At 33.4% G+C, this 22,465-nt stretch overlaps 1 protein-coding gene and 1 long non-coding RNA gene across 4 annotated transcripts; both read right to left on the bottom strand.

Annotated features, from left to right (window-relative positions):
* Window positions 1-3,865: 3,865 nt before the first annotated feature.
* On the bottom strand, window positions 3,866-13,291 carry LOC116403968. 3 transcript variants are annotated; one of them, XR_004216846.1, is made up of 6 exons: window positions 13,063-13,291; window positions 12,620-12,690; window positions 12,458-12,503; window positions 6,570-6,636; window positions 5,355-5,459; window positions 3,866-4,275 (listed from the first exon to the last, which is right to left on the bottom strand). It is a non-coding gene; the product is annotated as an uncharacterized LOC116403968 (long non-coding RNA). The 3 variants fall into 3 exon arrangements; XR_004216845.1 differs by lacking the exon at window positions 3,866-4,275 and adding an exon at window positions 5,000-5,179; XR_004216847.1 differs by lacking the exon at window positions 3,866-4,275 and adding an exon at window positions 5,000-5,179 and having other exon boundaries at window positions 11,975-12,503.
* A 5,349-nt stretch (window positions 13,292-18,640) lies between these two features.
* On the bottom strand, window positions 18,641-20,797 carry LOC105435413 (phytosulfokine receptor 1-like). The gene has a single exon (XM_011656236.2). It carries the CDS (start codon window positions 20,795-20,797, stop codon window positions 18,641-18,643), a length of 2,157 nt encoding a protein of 718 aa, XP_011654538.2.
* Between the last annotated feature and the right edge of the window lie 1,668 nt (window positions 20,798-22,465).

The raw sequence follows: 22,465 nt of genomic DNA on the forward strand, positions 1-22,465 counted from the left end.
AGTAAACATTTCTATTATTATAATGGACAAGTCGTGTTGTTGTTATGACTTTCAAATTCACCCTTTGAATTTGTCTATACTGCTGATAGGCATTTATTTTTATATATTAATTTTGTCTACCTGTTACTCTGCCTTCGGGGTGAAGAAAATATTATTTATTGGGTTGTTAGATGCAAACCCTTTAGTACTTTTTCCATCATGAATGTAGGGCCAATTATCAGGAGGTAAAGCATTAGCTTTCATTTAAGAAGAATGGTTTGATTTTCTAGGTCTACCATTGTTAAACTGAAAATAGATTATTTTTTTTTAGCTTAACCTCAAACCAACGGTAGAAAATATATTTAAAATTTAGTAGATTGCTAAAATTATAGAGATGACAAAGTAAAATAGAACAAGTACACAATCAAATTAAAGAGGTCATGTTTCTTTGGTTGGTAAGACAAGACTTTGAAATTACTTTATGACTTTGAAATTGAGTAAAAGTTAAATTGACTAAAGTGAATTGTTTGGTCCCAGTTGGTTCAATTTTCATAATTGAGATATAGATAACCCAAATTTTATGATCAAAATGATAAGTTTAGTCTGATCCATATTTTGAAGATAAGAACGTTAAACTTTTTATTTATGTGTTACTTTTCCATGTTTGTTTTCCTCTCGTACTCTTGTTCCCGTTCAACCAATTCAATATAATAAAGCTCTCACAGGTTAGGTTTCTTTCTCTTTTTATTTTTTGAGTTTGTGCTTCTCCACATGCTCACTAACTTGTGTTTATCTATGTGATAAAAGTGCTAACCAAAAAGTTATTCTTCATTTTTAAGACAATGTAGCAAAAGAAACTATAGAACAACATCATAAGGTATAATTGAGGAGAACCATTGACGGTAAGAGAAAAATAAAATATAAGAAATTATTGCTAGGTTGTGGGCCAAAGCATTGTGAGACCATCTAATGTGAGAAAAATAAACATCCACAAAACTTGTGCCAAGTCTTTTGCTTCTTCAAATAAAAAAGAAACACTCCAGTTAGATCTAATCCATTCCCATTAATTAGCTTGACCACCTTCAAACAGTCGGTCATATTCGATCTGCATGAATTGCAATTTGGATGTAAGCATTTCAAAGAGCCCATTGCAAAGAGTGTGCATCTTAAGAACTTTTGAGTTTTTTGCAACATCCAATGTAGCGTGGCAGCTAAACGAACTTGTTCCAAATGATTGCATATCTCCCAACCAAAACCCTTAGCATGAGAATTGGGGTTCCGAGTGACATCAAAATTCAGCTTCCATGTGTATCGCAGAGGACGGAGCCGACCATTTTGGTTCAAAATGAGAGCAAGAAGCTTAGGCCCCCCCAACACCCTTTCCACCCTCAACCATTTTCATATTTATAGGGTCATGCAAGTATTTGTTAATGCATCGTCTTGTGGGATCAAAATCATTCACTAGCCTCTTAAACAACCACTCTTGTTCCTCACATTCCAAATTATATCCAAGAAATGATAATGGATTTCTTAATTATCTTCTACATGAAACATCTCTCAATAGTAGTTTTAAAAAAAATATCAACAATAATCTCGATTACTCCACATCGTCTGGATATATATGACAAAAAATATCAACAATAGTATTCAAGAAAAGTAGGCCATAAATATGGGTAGAAGATTCCAAGTACTTGCCAAAAAGGAAAAATGAAAAAAAATGGAAAAGGAATCCTTTCTTCATCATTTTCATAATCATGAGTCCAAATGACATTTCAAATCCAAAATTTGGATTGTCTAACAAATGTATAAATGATATAAGACAATGGGTTTCACATTGAATAATAAATACACATCGTCCAACTACTGTTATGCACTTTATATGACCTACAATACTTATACCATACTACAAGATTGATCCAAATTTTCCAAATTTTTCAAAAATATTATAGATTGACTAATATTTTACACAATTATAAAACCCAACTGACCAATTTACCCATTATTATTAATAATAATATATTAAAATAGAAAAAGAAGAAGAAAAGTAGGTCATGATTAAGGTTTGAATTTATTAGATATCTTATGTAAATATGGTAAGTGATTAATTTTATTATGGTAATATTATAATAAAAATTATTTTTCTTTTGGTAATTTTGTTTAAAATTTCTTTCCTCCCGATCTCTCTCTCACTTTTCAATCTCTCTGTCTGTTTATTCTTTCTTTCGTTTTGCATTGTTTTTCATGTATTCTACATAATTATAGTATATATTGAATAATATGGTGTATATTTTATGAATAAAAGGTTCTAACAATTTGTTTATATATTTTATTTAAATATTCATATCTTACGTAGTAAATAATACATTATATTTAAAACAATAGTGGTTATGTGTGAAAGCTAAGTTGTTTATGTTATAGAAACATGAATGAGAAAAAATTACGATGAGTATATGTAATATATGCTATTAAAACATTAGTTATTCTTTTGTATACGTAATGTTGAGGAAAATTGAATATGTTTGTGATGTAGGGACTTTGATGAAAGAATTGAAGATCTAGAGAATTGTATGAAAAATTGGTTGAATGTTAAATTGGTTTATGAATAATATATATAAAACAATACATTGTATATTTTATGAATGAAATGTTATGTTATCAATTTGTTAAACTTGTTTATGTATTTTATCTCAAATATTCATATATATATATATATATATATATATATATGTAATAAATAATAAGTTGTGTTTGAAAAAAACTTTGATTAGTACATTAGATGAAAATTTATGAAAAAATATGGAAATCAAATAACTAAATTTAAAAGTAGAATATGAATATTTCAAATCAAGTCTAATAATAAAAAGAAAAAATTAGTTCAATAAGGAAAACTTGCATCTCTTTCTGTTATGGCCAACACGTCTACAACGACCACATTTAACGCGTCTCTTGAACTTCGTTTTACATTCGGTGGGAGGATGTCAACTTCAATTTCTATATTATTGAATATATGCTGTAGTATATATGTAACAAATCATAGAACATAAATTTATTAGGCAGTGACATATACGTAAGAAATCAAAGAAAATACTAATCGAATAGAGGAAAAAATAAAGACTATGATATGAAACATGAAGGAAAAAAACAAACCATATGTGTTACTAAATACGTGTTATTGTATATATATATATATATAGATCACTAGTACAAAAGTGGTCTACGACGACAGTTATTTACTGTCGTAAACGAAATTCGCGACAGTTATTTTCAGTCATAGAAGCTGGAGTCATGGAAAGTCCTTCAATAACAGTTTTTAAAAACTGTCGCAATAAGTTATTTTATGACATGAAATAAATGTCGTTAATCAGAATTCAACGACGTCAAATAACTGTCATATTTTATTTTATGACAACAAATAACTATCATCATTTGTGTATTAACGACAGTTAAATAAATGTCGCGAATTCATTTATTGTGACATTTTTTAATTGTCATGAATATGTTAATCGCGACATTTTTTTTTGTATAAAAATGTCATTATTTTGCTATTGACGACATTTTTTTTTTGTCACATATAGGGTAATCGTGACAATTTATTTGATTAAACAACTGTGATCGTTTTCAGATTGACAACAATTAATCATTTATTTTATATTGCAAATTTCTCAATTTACTACAATTTTTTCCGGTTCTCCTTGCCGCTCCACCATTACACGAACCATTTGAATGACAATAATGTAGCTGAGAATGACAATTTTGAATTTATAATATTGACACCCATATAGAAAAAAGTAGCAACACTTTAATATATATACAATATAATACAATTTATAATATTCGTACATTTCCAATCAAGTGTCAACAATTTACAAGTACGGAATCCCAACCCTTAATCAAAAAATATTTTAAATAGCATTAGAATACATCTAACAAGATTTTCTGCAGAAGCATAAACGACCAACCGAGAATGTTCGTCTCTGAAAATGTTATTTGAAAGAAAACTCATGAAGTTGTCGACTCCGGTTGAACCTACGAAGACAACATGAATATAAGCATCCATAACACATACATTTGTGAACCAACATTACCACAACAAAGAAGAAAATGGAGGACTACCATGTAGTAATGTGAATGTAAAATGTTGAAGAGAATTATTGGTGACGTAAACGAATAAATATAAGTGATATAAGCATTTTTAAGGATATAAGCATTTAAGAATACTTTCATCTCCATTTTTTATGAAGTTAATCTTGCCACAACAACTGCAACAGCCTCTTGATCAAACCCTTGCACCAATTCCTGAAATCAATGCCTCAAATATTTAGCTTTTTCCCAACATCGAGATAGAGAAAGAGAACCAAACAGAGAATTCATCTGTTTGTATTGGCTTCTCATTATTCATGGAGACAAAAATAGACAAATACAGATAGTTCAAGTGTGTGTATGTGTGCATAAAGCACTATATAGGGTTGAGGTTTAGGGCACATCAAACCAATATATATACAACCACTTCTGAATATTTTTCATGAATAGAAATGATGGTGTTCATTTGTACGTGCAAAATGTCAATTGCAAAATGTCAACCATGAAATATATAATCCTGTTCTCACAAGTAATTCCACAAACTAATTTTTCCTAGTTACTTGGGTTGAGGTTTCTTCAAACATGTACACGATGGAAGAAGTGAGATGAGATCGAAGCTTAGCATGACAAGCAGAAAAACAAGAAGTGAGATAAGATCGAAGCTTCAAGTATAAGAATGCAAAGCACTCTCTCACCCTTGTTTCTTGCAATAAAACTATCAAAATTAAATATAGTAACAAACATTAGCTATTCTTTGGTTAACTTTTCTTCGATGAAATTTAGTTTATTATCCCATTGTCAATACTAGCTCTAAGAATCTGTACATACTCTACTCTTAAGTTAAAACCTATTACATTGAAAAATGTGAGACCGGCCAAAGAAGAAGTTTCCTCCTCCCTAGGCTTACTGTACTGTTGTCCATGATAAGAAAGGTACTTCAAAAAAAAAATGTCCAAGGTATGCAAATTTCATCAATGAAAAGTTCACAATGTTTAAAGTAGAGCAAAATAACCATTTGTAGTCCTTAAAGTTGGGTCGTTCTTAGTCCTTACAACAAAAACGCTACGACAATACATGTATGACAATTTGTAGTCCTTAAAGTTGAACAGTTTGACATATCCTTGAGGGACCAAAGAAACGTAGTTAGAAAAACTTAATAAGAATGAGAATAAATACAAGTAAGGAGGGTGGTATTGTCCCAAATTTCCACAACTCTTCTCAAACTTACAAAATTCTATGGAAACTCATCAATAAACAATAGAGCTTTAGGTAAACTTTTGAAATTGGAAACTTACCATGGCTCTATTCGGTGCAAGTCCACATACTTTACTTTTTTTTACCTTTGAGTTCAACAAACAATAGAGCTTTAGGTAGACTTTTGAAATTGGAAACTCATCAACCTAGCCATATAAAGATCAAATTTTCTTTAACAAAATGTACGTTGAAGTCCTTCCAACCCGATTAAAAAAAAACAAAACAGATAAGTCTAACACTTTAACAAATTTCTAGTGCATATTATGCATCTCAATTGACCACAACAAAATAAGATTGAACATAAATACCCATAAGCAATACCTTTTCAATGTTGATCATTAAACAAACTTCATTTTAATAATAACAAAAAAATACGATGAGATACCAAATAGCAAAAATGAATGAAATGGGATTCATTATTCACTTAGTTTAACTTGAAGAAGTAAAATACATGGGAAGAAAAATCAACAATCTCCTCAAATATGCCAATAGATTAGGGTAGCCTTGATACTACAAATTACCATTAATCAATAAACAAACGACACAACAAAACGCAGAAGCTCCAATTTCAAAACATGTTATTAACATAATTGATCAAAATGGTACACTACAAGAACAATGTGGGATAAACAAACCATTGTGTTTTTTTTTTTTTTGGTGACTCTCATAAAATCCATAGATATTCATAACAAACCCTAAAGAGAACTATGTACATAAAAGACATGTCTCTAGAAACAAAAGCTAACGAGAAACTACTGTTCTACTTACTTTCCATGGTTTATAAACTTTAAGAAAGATTAAAAAAAATATAACAAGATATATATATACACACCTTATATAGGACATTATGTAATGAGACAATGAAAAATAAGTTCAATAAACTTTAATGTACCCCAATCTACCATAAACTTGAGTTCACTCAAAACCTTTAAGAAAATTGACAAAATAGAAATATAATCAAGCAAACATAATCATTTTGTTAGGTACATGCAAGATAAACTATTCCACACCAACATATATAATCAGTATACAAATGAAATCTTTGAGTTTCACAAGCTAAACTCAATTTAAACTTTGAACTAACAAGTTCAAACAATTTTCATTGTAATTCAATAGTTAAAAACGTACCTTGGAGCCCTTCCAACCCTATCAAAAAAACATATAAGTCTAGCACTTTAACAAATTTCTAGTGCATATTATGCATCTCAATTGATCACAACAAAATAAGATTGAACATAAATACTCATAAGTAATACCTTTTCAATGTTGCATTTTCATAAAAATTCAACAAGCATTGTCACTCTCTCGAGGATTCTTCAAGCCCTAAGTATGAAAAAATGTTCAATGATTAAATCGTACTTCATTTACATGACAATTTGACAAAGTTGAGTTGATAACTCTCATAAAGCCCTTAATCCCCCCTCCCCCAATTTCCAACACTATTGTTGGAAAGGAACAACAAGATCTTTCAAAGTAAGGAAAGTATTGAAAAGAGAGACAACGAGTTCACACCAATTTACGTGGAAACCCGAGTACCGGGAGAAAAACCACGATTGTTTGTGTTGTTATTATTTTCTAATGAATAAAGCAATAGGTACAAGGGAGAATAAATAGAGTACACAATGGAATAAAAAAGGAAAAGATTTAGGAAAATAAGGAATACATTCCCATAATCTTTCCATAATTATTCTAGGATTCTAACAAGGAAAAAGCCTAGAAAAAAAGGAAAGAATTCCAACACTCCCCCTCAAGTTGGGACGTAAATATCAATGAGGCCCAACTTGCTAACGCAGAAGTCGAAGTTTGGTCTGAGAAGCCCTTTGGTAAGAACATCAGCAACCTGTTGACTCGAAGGGATGTACGGAATGCATATGCTCCCACTGTCAAGTTTTTCTTTGATAAAATGTCGATCAATCTCAACATGTTTAGTTCTATCATGTTGAACAGGGTTGTTAGCAATACTAATAGCGGCTTTATTATCACAGAAAAGCTTCAATGGTGTCTCACATTCCTGATGAAGATCTGTCAAAACTTTCTGAAGCCAAATTTCCTCACATATTCCTAAACTCATAGCTCTATATTCAGCCTCAGCGCTGCTCCTGGCCACAACACTTTGCTTCTTACTCCTCCAAGTTACAAGATTGCCCCAAACAAAGGTACAATAACCAGAGGTAGATTTTCTGTCAACAACAGATCCTGCCCAATCCGAGTCAGTGTATGCCTCAATGGTCTTTCTGTCTGTTTTTCTAAACATCAGCCCTTTACCAGGTGTTGATTTTAAGTATCTCAAGATTCTGTTGACAGCTTTCATGTGTTCCTCATTAGGGGTCTGCATAAACTGGCTGACAACACTCACAGCAAAGGAAATATCAGGACGAGTATGAGATAAGTAAATTAATTTACCCACGAGGCGTTGATACTGTTCTTTATCAACTGGAACTTGATCATCAGAGTTTCCTAGTTTGCAGTTGAATTCAATAGGAGTGTCAGTGGGACGACATCCTAACATACCTGTCTCGGTTAACAAATCAAGGATGTATTTTCTTTGAGATACGGAGATACCTTCTTTAGATCTGGCCACCTCCATTCCAAGGAAATATTTCAAATTTCCCAAATCCTTGATTTCAAACTCATCGCCCATTCTCTGCTTTAGTTGACTGATTTCTGCCTGATCATCTCCAGTCAAAACAATGTCATCCACATAAACTATTAGAACAGCAATCTTTCCTGTTTTGGAAACCTTTGTAAATAAAGTATGATCAGAGTGTCCCTGCCTGTACCCTTGGGACTTGACAAAGGTAGTGAATCTGTCAAACCATGCTCTGGGAGACTGTTTCAGACCATATATAGATTTCTGGAGTTTACACACATGCTGACCAAACTGAGCTTCAAATCCAGGCGGAGGGCTCATGTAGACTTCCTCTACGAGGTCTCCATTCAAAAAGGCATTCTTAACATCCAGCTGATATAAAGGCCAATCTTTGTTCACAGCAACAGATAACAGAACTCTAATAGTATTCAACTTAGCAACTGGAGAAAAAGTTTCTGAATAGTCAATACCATAGGTTTGAGTAAATCCCTTCGCAACTAACCTTGCCTTGTGTCTGTCAAGAGTACCATCAGCTTTGTATTTGAGAGAGAACACCCATTTGCATCCCACAGTTTTGTGTCCCTTAGGTAGAGTACAAATGTCCCAAGTACTATTCTTTTCAAGAGCTTTCATCTCTTCCATGACAGCATTCTTCCATTCAGGATACTTTAAAGCAGTGTAGATATCTTTTGGTATTATGGTAGAGTCAAGGCTTGCTGTAAAAGCTCTGAACTGAGGAGAGAGACTATCGTAGGAAACATAATTGCAAATGGGGTGTTTAGTACAAGACCTGGTGCCTTTTCTCAGAGCAATGGGAATGTCAAGAGAGGAATCATACTCATCTGATTTTCCTGTATGACCCTGTTCCGCTTCATTATTACGGGTTTCTATTCTGACCTCAATCTCATCACCACTGTCCTTTTCTTCCACGTTTTCAAGAACAGCAACATTAGACCTGTCATTCTCACTTATCATATTCTTAGTACAGGGTTCAGTAGGGTTTTCCATACCTTGATCTCGAGGAGGTTCAGAGTCTTGGACTGGAGCCGGCGGCTGACTAGTAGGGGAACCGACTTCCTTTTTGTGATTCCTCCTGTAGTACGTTTTCCAGGGGACTTGGTTTGTGGGTAGGACTATGGAATGAGGAATGATGTTAGACACAACACTAGGAGTGGGTTCGATGAATTCAAAGGTGTTGTTAGACTCTTCACTCACACTCTCCCCCTGAAGATGGCTAACGGGAAAGTAGGGTCGATCCTCACAGAAAGTAACATCCATAGTGACAAAGTATTTTCTGGATGGTGGGTGAAAACATTTATAACCACGCTGGTGAGGGGGATACCCAACAAACACACATGCCTGAGCCCGAGGGGTAAATTTGGTTTGATTAGGGCCAAAATTATGGACATAAGCGGTACACCCAAACACACGAAGAGGAACCTCAGAAACATGACGAGTCGATGGGTAGGACTCCTTAAGACAATCTAAGGGAGTTTGAAGATGAAGAATACGAGAAGGCATTCTATTGATTAAATGAGCTGCTGTAAGAATAGCATCTCCCCACAAGTATGAAGGAAGGGAAGTAGAAAGCATAAGGGAACGGGCTACTTCCAGAAGGTGACGGTTTTTTCGCTCGGCCACTCCATTTTGTTGAGGAGTGTAGGCGCACGAGTTTTGATGAACAATCCCCTTGGAAGCAAGAAATTCACTAAGGTTATGGTTTTGGAATTCCCGACCATTATCACTCCGAAGAATAGCAATTTTTTGATGGAATTGTGTTTCAATGGTGTGATAGAAATTTTGAAACATAGAGGAAACCTCAGATTTATCAGTGATAAGGTAGACCCAGGTAAGACGGGTATGATCATCAATGAAGGTTACGAACCACCGTTTTCCAGATGAGGTTGTTATCTTGGATGGTCCCCAGACATCACTATGAACAAGAGTGAAGGGTTGGGTTGGTTTGTATGGTTGTGAGGGAAAAGAGACTCGATGTTGTTTGGCCTGAATACACACATCACAAGATAAGGTAGTCATCTCAACTTTAGAGAAGAGATGTGGAAATAAATGTTTCATATATTGAAAATTAGGGTGGCCTAAACGAAAATTCCACAACATACAATCTTGTTCAGAAGTAGTGAAATAGGAAGATAAGAGGCTAGTCCTAGGAATGCTACTAGAAGAGGTATCGTCATCAAGGAGGTAGAGTCCCCTACTATGCCGGGCAGTGCCAATCATCCTCCCCGAGCTCAAGTCCTGAAAAGAGACAGAATCAGGTAAGAATATTGCTTTGCAGTTTAACTCATGAGTGATCTTGCTTATCGAAAGCAAATTATAAGATAGTTTGGGCACATGCAAAACATTATGTAAGGAGAGCCCTGCACAAGGAGAAATCTTCCCCTTTCCAGCAACGGGGGCCAAGGAGCCATCTGCAATTCTAATTGTCTCGTTCCCAGCACAAGGAATGTAAGATACAAAATGTTCAGAGGACCCAGTCAAATGATCTGTGGCACCAGAATCCAGAATCCAGGGGTTCTTCCCATCAATACTAACAAGACCGAAGGAATGAGGTATACCTGATTGGACAATGGCACCTAAAGTGGCAAGACTGAGATCAGTTTGGTTTTTGTGTGGATCGGATTGTTGAGGAGGTTCAGCAGACTCACTCACATACGCCCGCCCTGTGTTCTGTTTGTCGTTGGAAGGGCGTTTCTTACTTCCTGGGGACGACCATGTAACTTCCAACATTGTTCTTTGGTATGCCATTGTTTTTTGCAATGCTCGCAGACAGGAATTGGTTTTCCATTATGCTTGTCACTGCTACTGTTAGAAGATCTTGCACTAAAAGCAGCAGAGTCAATAGTAGGGGTTGCGGAAATATTCATAGCACTTGTGCGATCTTCCTCGAGGCGGATTTCAGAGCAAACTTCCATCAGGGAGGGAATCGGTCTTTGACCTAGTATACGCCCTCGAACTACATCAAACTTAGGATTAAGACCAGCAAGAAAGTCATAAATCCTGTCATTCTCTTCAATTCTCGAGTACTGTACACCATCAGTGGGATCACGCCAGACTAGTTCTCTGCATAGGTCCATTTCTTGCCATATAAGAGAAAGCTTATTGAAAAAGGATGTGACATCCATGGTTCCTTGCTTGCATTCATGAACTTGCTTTCTCAGCGTGTATAGACGAGAGGCATTCTGACGTTTTGAGTAAAGTGTCTGGGCTGTGTCCCAAATATCCTTGGCTGTTGCAGCAAACAATAACGGCTTGCCAATTTGAGGTTCCATACTATTGATCAATATGGATCGAAGAATAGAGTCTTCTGCCTTCCAATATCGTTCATGTGGGTCGCCCGGTTGGGGCGAGGTATTTCCCCTGTCAGAAAGCTAAATTTTTGTCGTCCTTCGAGGACCATCTTTACTGACTGAGACCATGAGAAATAGTTGTTGCCGTTCAACTTTTCTCCTGAAAGATGATACATGGAAGACTGAGCCACCGTATTAGTCAAATAAGGAGAGGATACATTAGGGAACGAGTTTACCGGATTCTCAGAATACATCGGTAGAGTGGATGTCGTCCCTAAGGTAGCCTCAAGTGCTGCTATCTGTTGTCGAAGCCCTTCCAATTGTTGATGAACTATTCCCGAGGAAGCTTGCACGTTACGGTTGGAATATGTCGAAGATTCACCAACCTCAAATGTTGAGTGAATTTGAGAGTTTTTAACATCGGGATGGTAGCTAGGATCATTGGGTGATATTAAAAAAGGAAAGAATTCCAACATTTGAGGTTGGTGAATCTTCGACATATTAAAAAATGATATTAAAAACACATTCAAAGGGATGGTAACAAGGATGGTAACAAGGAAAAAGCCTAGAAAAAAAGGAAAGAATTCCAACAGAAAGAACTACTATGGAGATTTTGGATGATATTAATTCGAGCAAACGTTGATATACTACTAATATACCATACTAGACTAAAACACTTTCAACGAGACTAGAATTATACAAAATATACTTTAAACCACAATAGTTGAATATGTATTTTGGTAGAGAGGTAGATACTACTTACTTGAACAAATAACGACAACGTCCTTGAAGTAAGAGAACTTTATGCTAATCCTCAATTCAATCAATTATTCAAAATGTCATAAGGTAGTCATAGGAAGAAAATATAGTTTAAAAACGTTGATTAAAAGTAGAGGTAAAAAAAGTGTATAGGCTTAAGTTTCAAAAACTTAAAGTCAAAAACCAAATAGATAACATACATAAATTCTCTTGGAAAGTGTATAGGCTTAAGTTTCAACATACACATTCATACATTTCCAATGTGTATAACATACATCGCGGTTTATGTTTCAAGCAGATGGTGTATTTCGACATTTTCAAATTTACTCCTCTTGGAAAGATCTAGCATAGTAAGTGGCAAATAAAATTCTACCATACAAAATAAATCTTAATTCACCATCATTTTTTTGCTTTTCCTTTCAATATAGAACATGTAGTAATTTTTGTTGCTACTATCCTTATTGTAAGAAAGGGAGAGAGAACATACCTATAATTATCAATAATCACTTCCCTCTATCCTTCAATCAAAGCAACTCAATAGCAACCATAAACAAAATATCAATAGAAAAATCAAAAGTATTAAAATTCAATTGGAAAATGCATAGACAAACAAAAAGACCCTACACACTATCAAAGTTTAAAATCTCACATTTCATTTTTCATTCTCTTTTTCTCAAAGCTTCAGCCCATAGCCATGACATCTCCCTTGACCTTGATTTCCTAATTCGAACGAACAAATATCAATAAAAAATCAACCAAATGCTTCATTGAGGCATTTCATCAAACACATTGTAAGCTACAAAAATGCTTCATTGAGGCATTTCATCAAACACATTGTAAGCTACCAAAATGTTTCATCACATAGCCAACCATAAAGAAAAAATGTAGATTCAAATTAGAAAAATGATTGTAAACAACAATATTGAATAGGATGGTAGACAAAACAAACACATATCTCATATAAAAGCAAAACTATGATGGATGTTTTTCATAAAAAGAACCATCAATATATCACATTGTGGGTAAAATGAAAGCATTTGAAGTTAATATATTGTATAAATACAAACAATAGAAATAATGGTTGAGATTCACCAGTGAGTTCAGCGGTGCAAGGGGTGTTGGGTGGTTGCATCGGCTGAAGGAGAGAAAGAGAGGGATTTTGCGCGTTGTTGACCAAAAGTCTAGTCTTTTCCGGCGTATGTGAGAGAGGGAGAGAGATGGTTAGCGGATGGGAGGAAAAATCGAAGAGGGGCGACGTGTAGATCTTCCAAAGAGAAGAAGAAGAAGAGAAGAAGAAGAGAAGAAGAAGAAGAGGAGGAGGTAGAGAAAAAGTTTTGGAGATGTTTTATTTTAATAAATAAATTATTTAATGTTTTTAGAATTAGGAAAAAATCTGATTTTAATAAATTTTTTATTTAAAATAAATTTTATTTTAATAAATTAAATAAAATATTTTTTGTATCTTTTATGACACCAAATAACTGTCGCGAAAAGTAAAATCCGAAAAATTTCGTCTTTTCCCGCCAAAAACGCGGTTTTTTAGCTTTTGTGACAGTTTTTTATTTTCTCCTTTCAATTTGGGATATATACAACTGTCATAGTAGACCATTTTTCTACTCGTGGATGTATATATTGATAATATCATCTGTATATGCAGTGATATATAATGAAATTCAACTATAAATTATGTATTATTGAATATATGTAATAAATCACATAACATAAATATGAATAAGATGTATATATCTGAATATTATGTTGTAAATAAGAATGAGTATATATTTACTAAATCACATAATAAACATATCATATTTTACGGGTATATTATAGTATATATTGTTCATTTAAAAAACATATAACAAATAGAAGGTATATAATTTTATGAAGTAAGAATATGTATGAATAATATTTTCACTGGATATTATAGATACATTAAGAATGTGTATTATACTGTTTTAGTATTATTTACTATATAAATATTTGTTTTTAAATACTAATTATTAGGGAATAGGTAGTTTACAACATATTTAATATATAAATGTTTATATGACTAACAACGTAATATTACTATATGATAAACAAAAACACAAAGAACATGAATTAAGTGAAAATATTTTCGGTTACTGTATATCACTATATATGTTTTACTGTATATATAAAGTGGTATATATATGTAAGCAATATTACATAATGAAATAGTATATATGTAACACAAATCACATAATATATATGTATTATGAAGTAGTATATATGTAATAGTTAACAAGAAATATTGCACCATCACATAGTATGTGTATGCAGTGGTACATAAATTAAGTGTTAAAAATTACAAAATTAAAAAAAACTTGTGAACCTATTATGTGAAGGTATTATCCAATATATGCATGAGTATATATATATATATATATATATATATATATATATATATATATATATATATATATATATATATATATATATATATATATATATATATATATATATATATAACGGAATTCAAAGTTTACTTTAAAAGATACAGTACCATATATGTAAAAAATAAAAATAAAAATACATAACGCATATTTTATAATCTATGTATATCGAACATGACAAGAAAATGAATTGAAGTGGCGCCACATTGTTCAAGTCTTGAAATTAGTCCAATTTCTCTACTTACTCTATTTATAGAAAATGAGTGAATTCCTTCTTGTGTAGTTGTATTCCCAGCTCCCTAATCAGACGAATCCCCAAAATGGTAGGTCTATTTGAGTCGGCGACATAGGCCGCTCTCACCCATGCAAATCAAAGGACTGCCTTGTTACTAGTTAATAAGAGAGACTATTCATTTGATGGTTCGGTCTTATACAAACTCTTTGTATAAAATACCTATGTTTTAATGTCTCGACATGAATAATTAGAATTCAAATCATTTGTAGCACTTTAGAGCAATTGTAACAACCATAAAGCAGATCATATTCATAATATCACCGGGATAAGGTATTCATCCTTATTCATCTACTATAGACCATTTAGGTTATCTTTTAAACATGATTCACTACATAAATGTTTAGGTTACTGAAGATAATCTTGGAGATTAGTTTATTGGTTTGGTAGGTTAATGCATCTAAATTCAAATAAAATAAAATAAAATATTTTATTTTTCTTATAAATTTTATTATTTTACCCGTTTAAATTGGTAATTTATAATTTACATTCCAAATGTTGGATTCTCATTTGAATTTCAATTTTTCATAATCCTTTCATGTTTTTCATATTCAATAAAAGAAATGTTTAAATATTTAAGAATTAGATTTAAAATTTTTCTTCCTCACGCTCACCCTCACCCCATCTCCTATCTTCTCTCTCATAGTTTCTCTTTCACGTCCCTAAACCCCATCTCCTATCATCGTCCACTTTCTTCTTCCTTTTAATTCCTATCTTTGATTTTGATAAATGTTAATACAACAATCAACAAAAAGCACAACAAAACTATGAAATCATTTCCTTCCATGACTGAAACAATCAATTTAAGGTCAGAATTTTGTCTACTTTAATTAAATTTCAAATTTGTCAAACTATTTCTAAAACTACCTAAGGTTGAAGGAATATATGCACAATGTGTCAAAGGGTCAGGGTGTAAGAAATTGTTGACTTTTGACTAATCCTTTACATTTCCACTACCCTATTTTATATTTTAGTGGTAATTGAGATTACTTTTTCATTTTAAGAATGAGGGGTTGGATTTTTCATCCTTAACACTTCTATATTTGCATTCAAAATATTTTTGTTGCTATATCAATATTTAAACTCTTAATTTATCTTTACTTTATTTTTTGTTTTGGTTTTTTATTCTTGTATTTTAAAAAAAAAAAAAGCTAAGAACCCAAGTGATAAAATTCAATACTAAAAGTCTTATTATAGCTTGCAAAACCCAAATAGTCGAGTTAACTTAATCGTAGTTTAATGTATTATTTTAAAAGTTCAAGAAACTTTACATATTGAACATAGACGAAATTAATGAAAATACTCTGATTAATTTGACACGATCATAAGAAAAAAATATTAGATTTAGATTACCCTTTAATTGAAGACCCAAGAGATAAAAGGAGAACTAGTTCTTTACTCCAAGTTCAAAAATTCCACAAGCAAAATGATTAAATTACCGGAATGCCCTGAGCATGCTGCCTAGAATAAAAAAATTATAAAATCATCTACCAAATGTTTTATTGAAAACCCTAATCTAAAAAACATAAAAACTAATGTTATGTATTTTATTATCCTTCTTTAAATTCACCCTGCTGCACCAATAAGAAGAAGTTGGAACAAGAATTAAGAAGTTGGAACAAAAAAATATGAATAAACATATATGAGTTCAATAATGAAATAACACAAAAACAAGATATGATTTTGTAAAAATAAAATAAATTATAAAGTTGAATTGATTTTTCATTTTCTAACGTCAACTTGAACCAATTATAGAGCAATTGTTAGTGCTTGAATCTTCTTAATTGAGTTCACCTCCTTATATAACAATCAAGTTGACTTTACAAACTATATCGCGAGTTATAAAACAGAAGGGTTTAGCTAGGTTTAAATTTACCCATTATGGTGATGGATTTGACAATACTCTTGTAGCGGTTGGTACAAACACTAGCCCATTGACAATGTCAAAAGTTGTTTGTAATCTTCTCATGAACCATGTCCATCATTCATCATTCTCCTTATCATCCAACCCTACGAGCATGATACCGTTGTATTTTCCTTTTTATTGTGCAACGCCAACTAAGATGACTAGCCTAATGCAATTTAAAAAACCTCTGATAGATGTCCCAAGTGTCATATACACTACTTAAAATGTTCATTGAATTCCGTCTCTAAATTGTATTGGCAAATTAGAAATCTTCAATGCTTCTCCACATTGAGCTAACAAATTGTAAGATTCTTTAGGGGACCCTCTTACCATGGACAATGCAACTTCTCGAGCTCTCCACGTCCTCTCATAAGTAATGTCTACTTCGTATTCCTTTTAAAAATTTTGAATTATTTTCTTCGACCTATAACCACGACTAACATCTTGGAACTTCGACTAAATTAATTTGGTTATGATCCAACTCATAGTTTGATTACGATCTTGCTTTGGTAAGATCTTAATTTTGGCATGTGTGAGTACTAACATGCTTAGAAACTTTAAACATAATAGAATCTCTCATTTTAATAACGCTTAGTTTTCACAAACAACCTCGATTAACTCATCTTGGAACATAACTTCTTATTGGATCGATCAATACGATACTAAAAATTCTTCCTAATAGCAAATACAGACAGTTTTTTCGTCAAACCAATTTCTTACTTAAAAACAAATAACTAACCAACATATCTTCAAGATGTGACTCGGTTGAGACGACCATGGTGTGATCCATCAATATTTCAATACGCTTCTGCTTCTTAACATTGACTGATTGTTCGTCATCACTGTGCAGTAAACCATCCGACTGATCATCACGAGCCAGGTTACTTTCACCCACATGTCCTCTTTCTTCACTTATTCTACACTAAACATACACTCTACCTATGTTTCCATCGATATATGATTGTCTATCAATTCAATATGATGTGTAAGATAAGTATTGACATCTGCCTCATAAACCTCAAACGACTCCACATTTATGTCGACTTGACATCTTAATCTGATGACATCTCCATGCCAAATGCATTGTCATTGTTGTTAAAATCATCATCCAATTACTCTACATATGTATCATGCTAACCAACCCCTCCATGTGTATCATCTCCCAACTCTAAAGAACACACATTAGTAGTCAATGGACTCAAATCTCAAACCTCGTTCAAGACACCATTCTACTATGGGATTAATTGAAGGTTAGGCGCTCAGGCGATGATAAGAATGTTTTTTTAGGTTATTGGAATAGTAAATGACCACAAAGTACACCCGGATTGATGGGTTGGTATTGATACCTTAGAAACTGAAACCGCAACTTCAAACACATCATCACCGATTAGAAAAAATTGAAGATCTTGATGTCTAATAACAAAAGCATATATAAAAGGTTTCACATTATACAAACATTTTAGAATCATATCATACTCAGCTGATTTTGTCCCAATGATTCTAAAAATTTCATCTAGATAATCTTCGAATTTTTGTACTAACTTTGACATTCAATCCTTTCATTTGACCTCTAACATATTCTTTCTCAATCTCCTTTCATTCACCACCAAAACCAACAAATACACAGGCGTCTAGCAAATATGTATAGAAAATTGATAAAACAACCAGAATCTCAAGGTGAAATAATTACACATTTGGTCGAGATTTAAAACCCTATACTAATCATGGAGTAAATATAGATAAAGTTGACCAAGGTCTTTAGATTACATGGAAATTAGGTAAGAAAAATACATAAAAGAAACAATTGGCAGTGAGTATGTAAATGAGAAAAGTAAGATATATTAAGCTTATTTTGGTTGATGAGTGGGGAAATACGGAATGTGTGTGGATGAGAAAGGAAAGGAGGGGAAAAGACAAAGCAGTTTAGAAATTTGATTGGGAGGAGTTGTGAGAGCATTTTGGTCACAACGGAAAAAGCAAAGAAATGAGAGTAATCCTGGGAGGATTTGGGCGAGAGATTGGCCAACTTTATGTAAAATCACCTTTTTCGGTTTCCCTCTAGAAATCTACAAATATTTTATATCTATAAACGTGTACGTACTTCTTATGCCCCCATTTCCTTTCCCTCGGGAACACCATGCCACACCAGAAGCAAACGCCCACCGTCGAAACGAATCCCACCGCACCTCCCACATACATTGGCACTCTAATAACACACTTCCACCTTTCCTCCTCATCCTCACCAATCCAATTCTCTTCACCCCTGGATTCCTCCTTACAACGAACACTTTGGCACCCACACAGCTCATCGTTACCCACAAACCCCGAATTCAGAAACGTTTCAAACTGTCCTTCGCATGGAATGCGTCCCCGAAGATGATTATCAGACACATTGAACATTGAAAGGAAACTGAGATTCTCCAATGAAGGTGGAATCGTTCCTGTTAAATTGTTGGAGGATAGATCCAAAAATTCCAAATTCGTCAATTTTGATAGACTGCTTGGTATTTCTCCTCTTAATTTGTTGTTGCTCAGGTCTAGTACATGTAGAATTTTCAGATTCCCAAATTCCGGCCAAATCATTCCGCTTAACTCGTTGTAACTCAGATCCACTAATGGCGGAAACCCTAAAACTTGTTTGTATTGTCGTACTGTGAATCGGTGCTTTCTACTGTAACACGGGAATCCCTCGAATATCTCCCCTTTGAATGTGTTCTTGAGATTGACGAGGCTATGAAATTGGGTGAACCTTCTGGGGATTGATCCAGAAAACGAGTTGTTAGATAAATCCAAGTAGAAGAGGTATTGCAAGTCAGCGATGGAAGACGGAATTTCTCCACTTAAAGAGTTCCATGACAGGTCTAGAATCTGGAGCTTTGTGCTACTGCTCAGCCATGGCGGCATTGAACCGGTGAGTCTACAATTTGCTAATACAAACAGTCTTGTATTCTCAAATCTCAAGTTTAAATTTGTGGGCATAATCTCTCCATGGAAATTGAATGTCAGAATCAACACAGTCAAGTTCTTGCAATGTTGAAGAGCTGTCAGTGCTGCCGAGAGATTACATATGCCATTTCCTGAAATTGAGAAATGGGAAAGTGATCTGAGATTTTTGAAGCTTTCTGGGAAATCACCATCGAGTCTGTTTTTGCCAAGATTTACAACCCGAAGTTGGCTGCAAGATGATAGACTCCCAATTTGGCCAATGAAATGATTAGAGCCAAGATTCAAAGAGGCCAAACGAGCCATGGCTGAACAGTTGATAACATCGATTGAACCACTGAAGGAATTATTGTCAAGACTTAGCGTTGTAATGCTTGGTGAATTGCCTAATGAAACTGGCAAAACGCCTGTGAAGTTATTCGATGATGCTGCGAATTGCTCGAGCGTTCGGAGGTTGAAGAAGACATCCGGAAGCAATCTCGAGAACTGATTGAATGAAATATCCAAGTAGAGTAGATTTGAGAGGTTCCCAAGTTGAAAACTCAACTCCCCGGAAAACGCATTATCACTAAGGTCAAGAACTTTGAGCTTGGACATGGCAAACAGATCTTGAGGCAAATCCCCAGAGAGGAAATTGGAAGCTAGAGAGAGTTCCTCCAAGAACGAACAATTTCCAAAACCTGGCAAAACTTTCCCATGTAATCTGTTGGAAGATAGTTGAAGTGTTTGAATCTGTTTTGGAATATGACAGAAACCAGGGTCAACTTCTCCGATGAGTTTGTTCTTAGAAATGTCTAGAAATGTAATGGAGGGTGAGGTGATATTCAATGGCGCATATCCATAGAAATTATTGGAACTTAAGTCAACGACCTCTAAATTCTGCAAGGAGAAGAGATTCGATGGAAAAGAATTTGTGAAAAAGTTGTCTGACAAGTTGAGAGTTTTGAGCTGAACCAAATCTCCCAAAGACTCTGAAACATTTCCTCTTAATCTCTCACCTGGAAGTTCCAAACCCACAACTCTAGAGAAGACATTAGAATCATTGAACTTCAAAGCTGGTGGATTGCTGCAGGTCACTCCTTTCCAACTGCAACAGTCAGAAGAAGAGCCATAATCCCAACCTTGAACTGGAGTGTGAAGGCGGTTGACAAAGCTTTTTAAGGCTTTCAAATCATCAGGGTGACATTTTGCATCAATGGAGATGAAGACTTGAGCATAAAAGAAGAAGCAACAGCAAAGGAAGCGAAAAAAGAACAAAATTGCTATACCCATTTATGATAAAGCTGAAAGACAAACAACTCTGTGTTGCTTGTGGATTATGAGGGAAGAACCTGGTTTTCTCCAGATAAAGGGGATGGCAAAAGGGCATGGCGTGTAAAGGAGAAAAGAGAGCAGGAGTGTGAAATGAAGAATTTCAGAACTCCCAGGTCCAAGGGGTTGTTGTGACTTTTAATTCAATCTTTGAATTTATTTGTGTTTTCCTTTCCAATGAAAGTGCCATAACAAGTGGTTTGTGACATTAGTAAAATAAAATGTATTGTTCTGTAGTTTTTTTAGACAAAACAAAATGACAAGATATAAAGAGAAGTAGAACCATTCACAGTTCACAGTAAGGGGAAAATAAAATATGACTTGTTGCTAGCTAGGTTGTGAATTAAAGCATTTTGAGACAACCGAATGTGTGGAGAAAGAAATGTTTCCCAAATCTTTTGCTTCTTAATTCAGTAATTCCCATTCTCTTAAGGAATGAAAAATATCAATTGTCAATCTCGAACAACTTATTCCTGTGCCGAGCATCTCTCAAGAAGCCTTGATTACTCAACATCATGTACGTGTCAGTATCACCAAGAATATCAGCATTTAGTTTTAAAAAAGAAAAAAGAAAAAAGAAAAAAGGCCATAGATAGATAACCTTATAGCCTAACATTTCCATACCATATGGGTAGAAGATTCCAAGTGCTTTAATAAAATAGCATGGTTTATGTGGTATAAGACAATGGTTTATTTACAAAAGTTATAAGACAATGGTTTCACAGTAAAGAATGGATCATAAATATTTAATAATTTTAAATTCATGAAAATTAAAAGTTATTTGTTATTAAAAATAAAGGTAACAGAAGAAGATAGAAGGATAAATGGAAGGTTAGAGTATAAATCAAATTGTGTGTATATATATATGTGAGGATAAATGGAAGGTTAGAGTATAAATCAATAATAGACCAATTGTGTGTATATACGTGCGTGATTCAAGAATAAAAAGTAAATCATTTTTTTAAAAATTTTATGAAATTAACTTTACAAAAATGTTATCTTTATGTGGATTTTGGTATTTTAAACTTTTAATATTATAAGTGTAGAACAAAGATATTGTACTTTTTTTACAAGTTCAAAATTTTACTTAAAAAGTATAAAAATTCGAATTTTAAAACATGTAGATATATATAAATACATAGATAGAGCAAAAAAAAAAAATGTATTATTATTAATAATGATAATGATAATAATTAAAAATAATAAATTAAATGAGATGGAGCACCCACTATTTCTTTAACGATGATTTGATAGAGAAAAAATTAAAAAAAGAAAAAAAAAAAAAAAAAAACCAAAAAATCAACCTTTTTTCCAAATCACCCTATTTTTGTCTTCTTGTGACTATGGCTTGAGGACAATGAAAAATATTAGGGCCAAAGCACAAACATGGACACGAACACCCGAACAGGAAACTAACACGGAAATATGCCAATTTTTAAAATAATAGGATACGAATGCATTGGAATATTCAATTTTTTAAAATGACAAATTTTACAAAATATTTACAACCTATAACAATTTTTTTAAAATCTATCGATAATAGTCGCTCATATACTACCTTGATAGAAGTCTATCATGCATAGAATTTAAAATTTTGCTATAATGTATAAATATTTTAATTTATTTTGC

The sequence above is a fragment of the Cucumis sativus genome, chromosome 5 (assembly GCF_000004075.3).
Source record: "Cucumis sativus cultivar 9930 chromosome 5, Cucumber_9930_V3, whole genome shotgun sequence".
Lineage (NCBI taxonomy): Eukaryota > Viridiplantae > Streptophyta > Magnoliopsida > Cucurbitales > Cucurbitaceae > Cucumis > Cucumis sativus.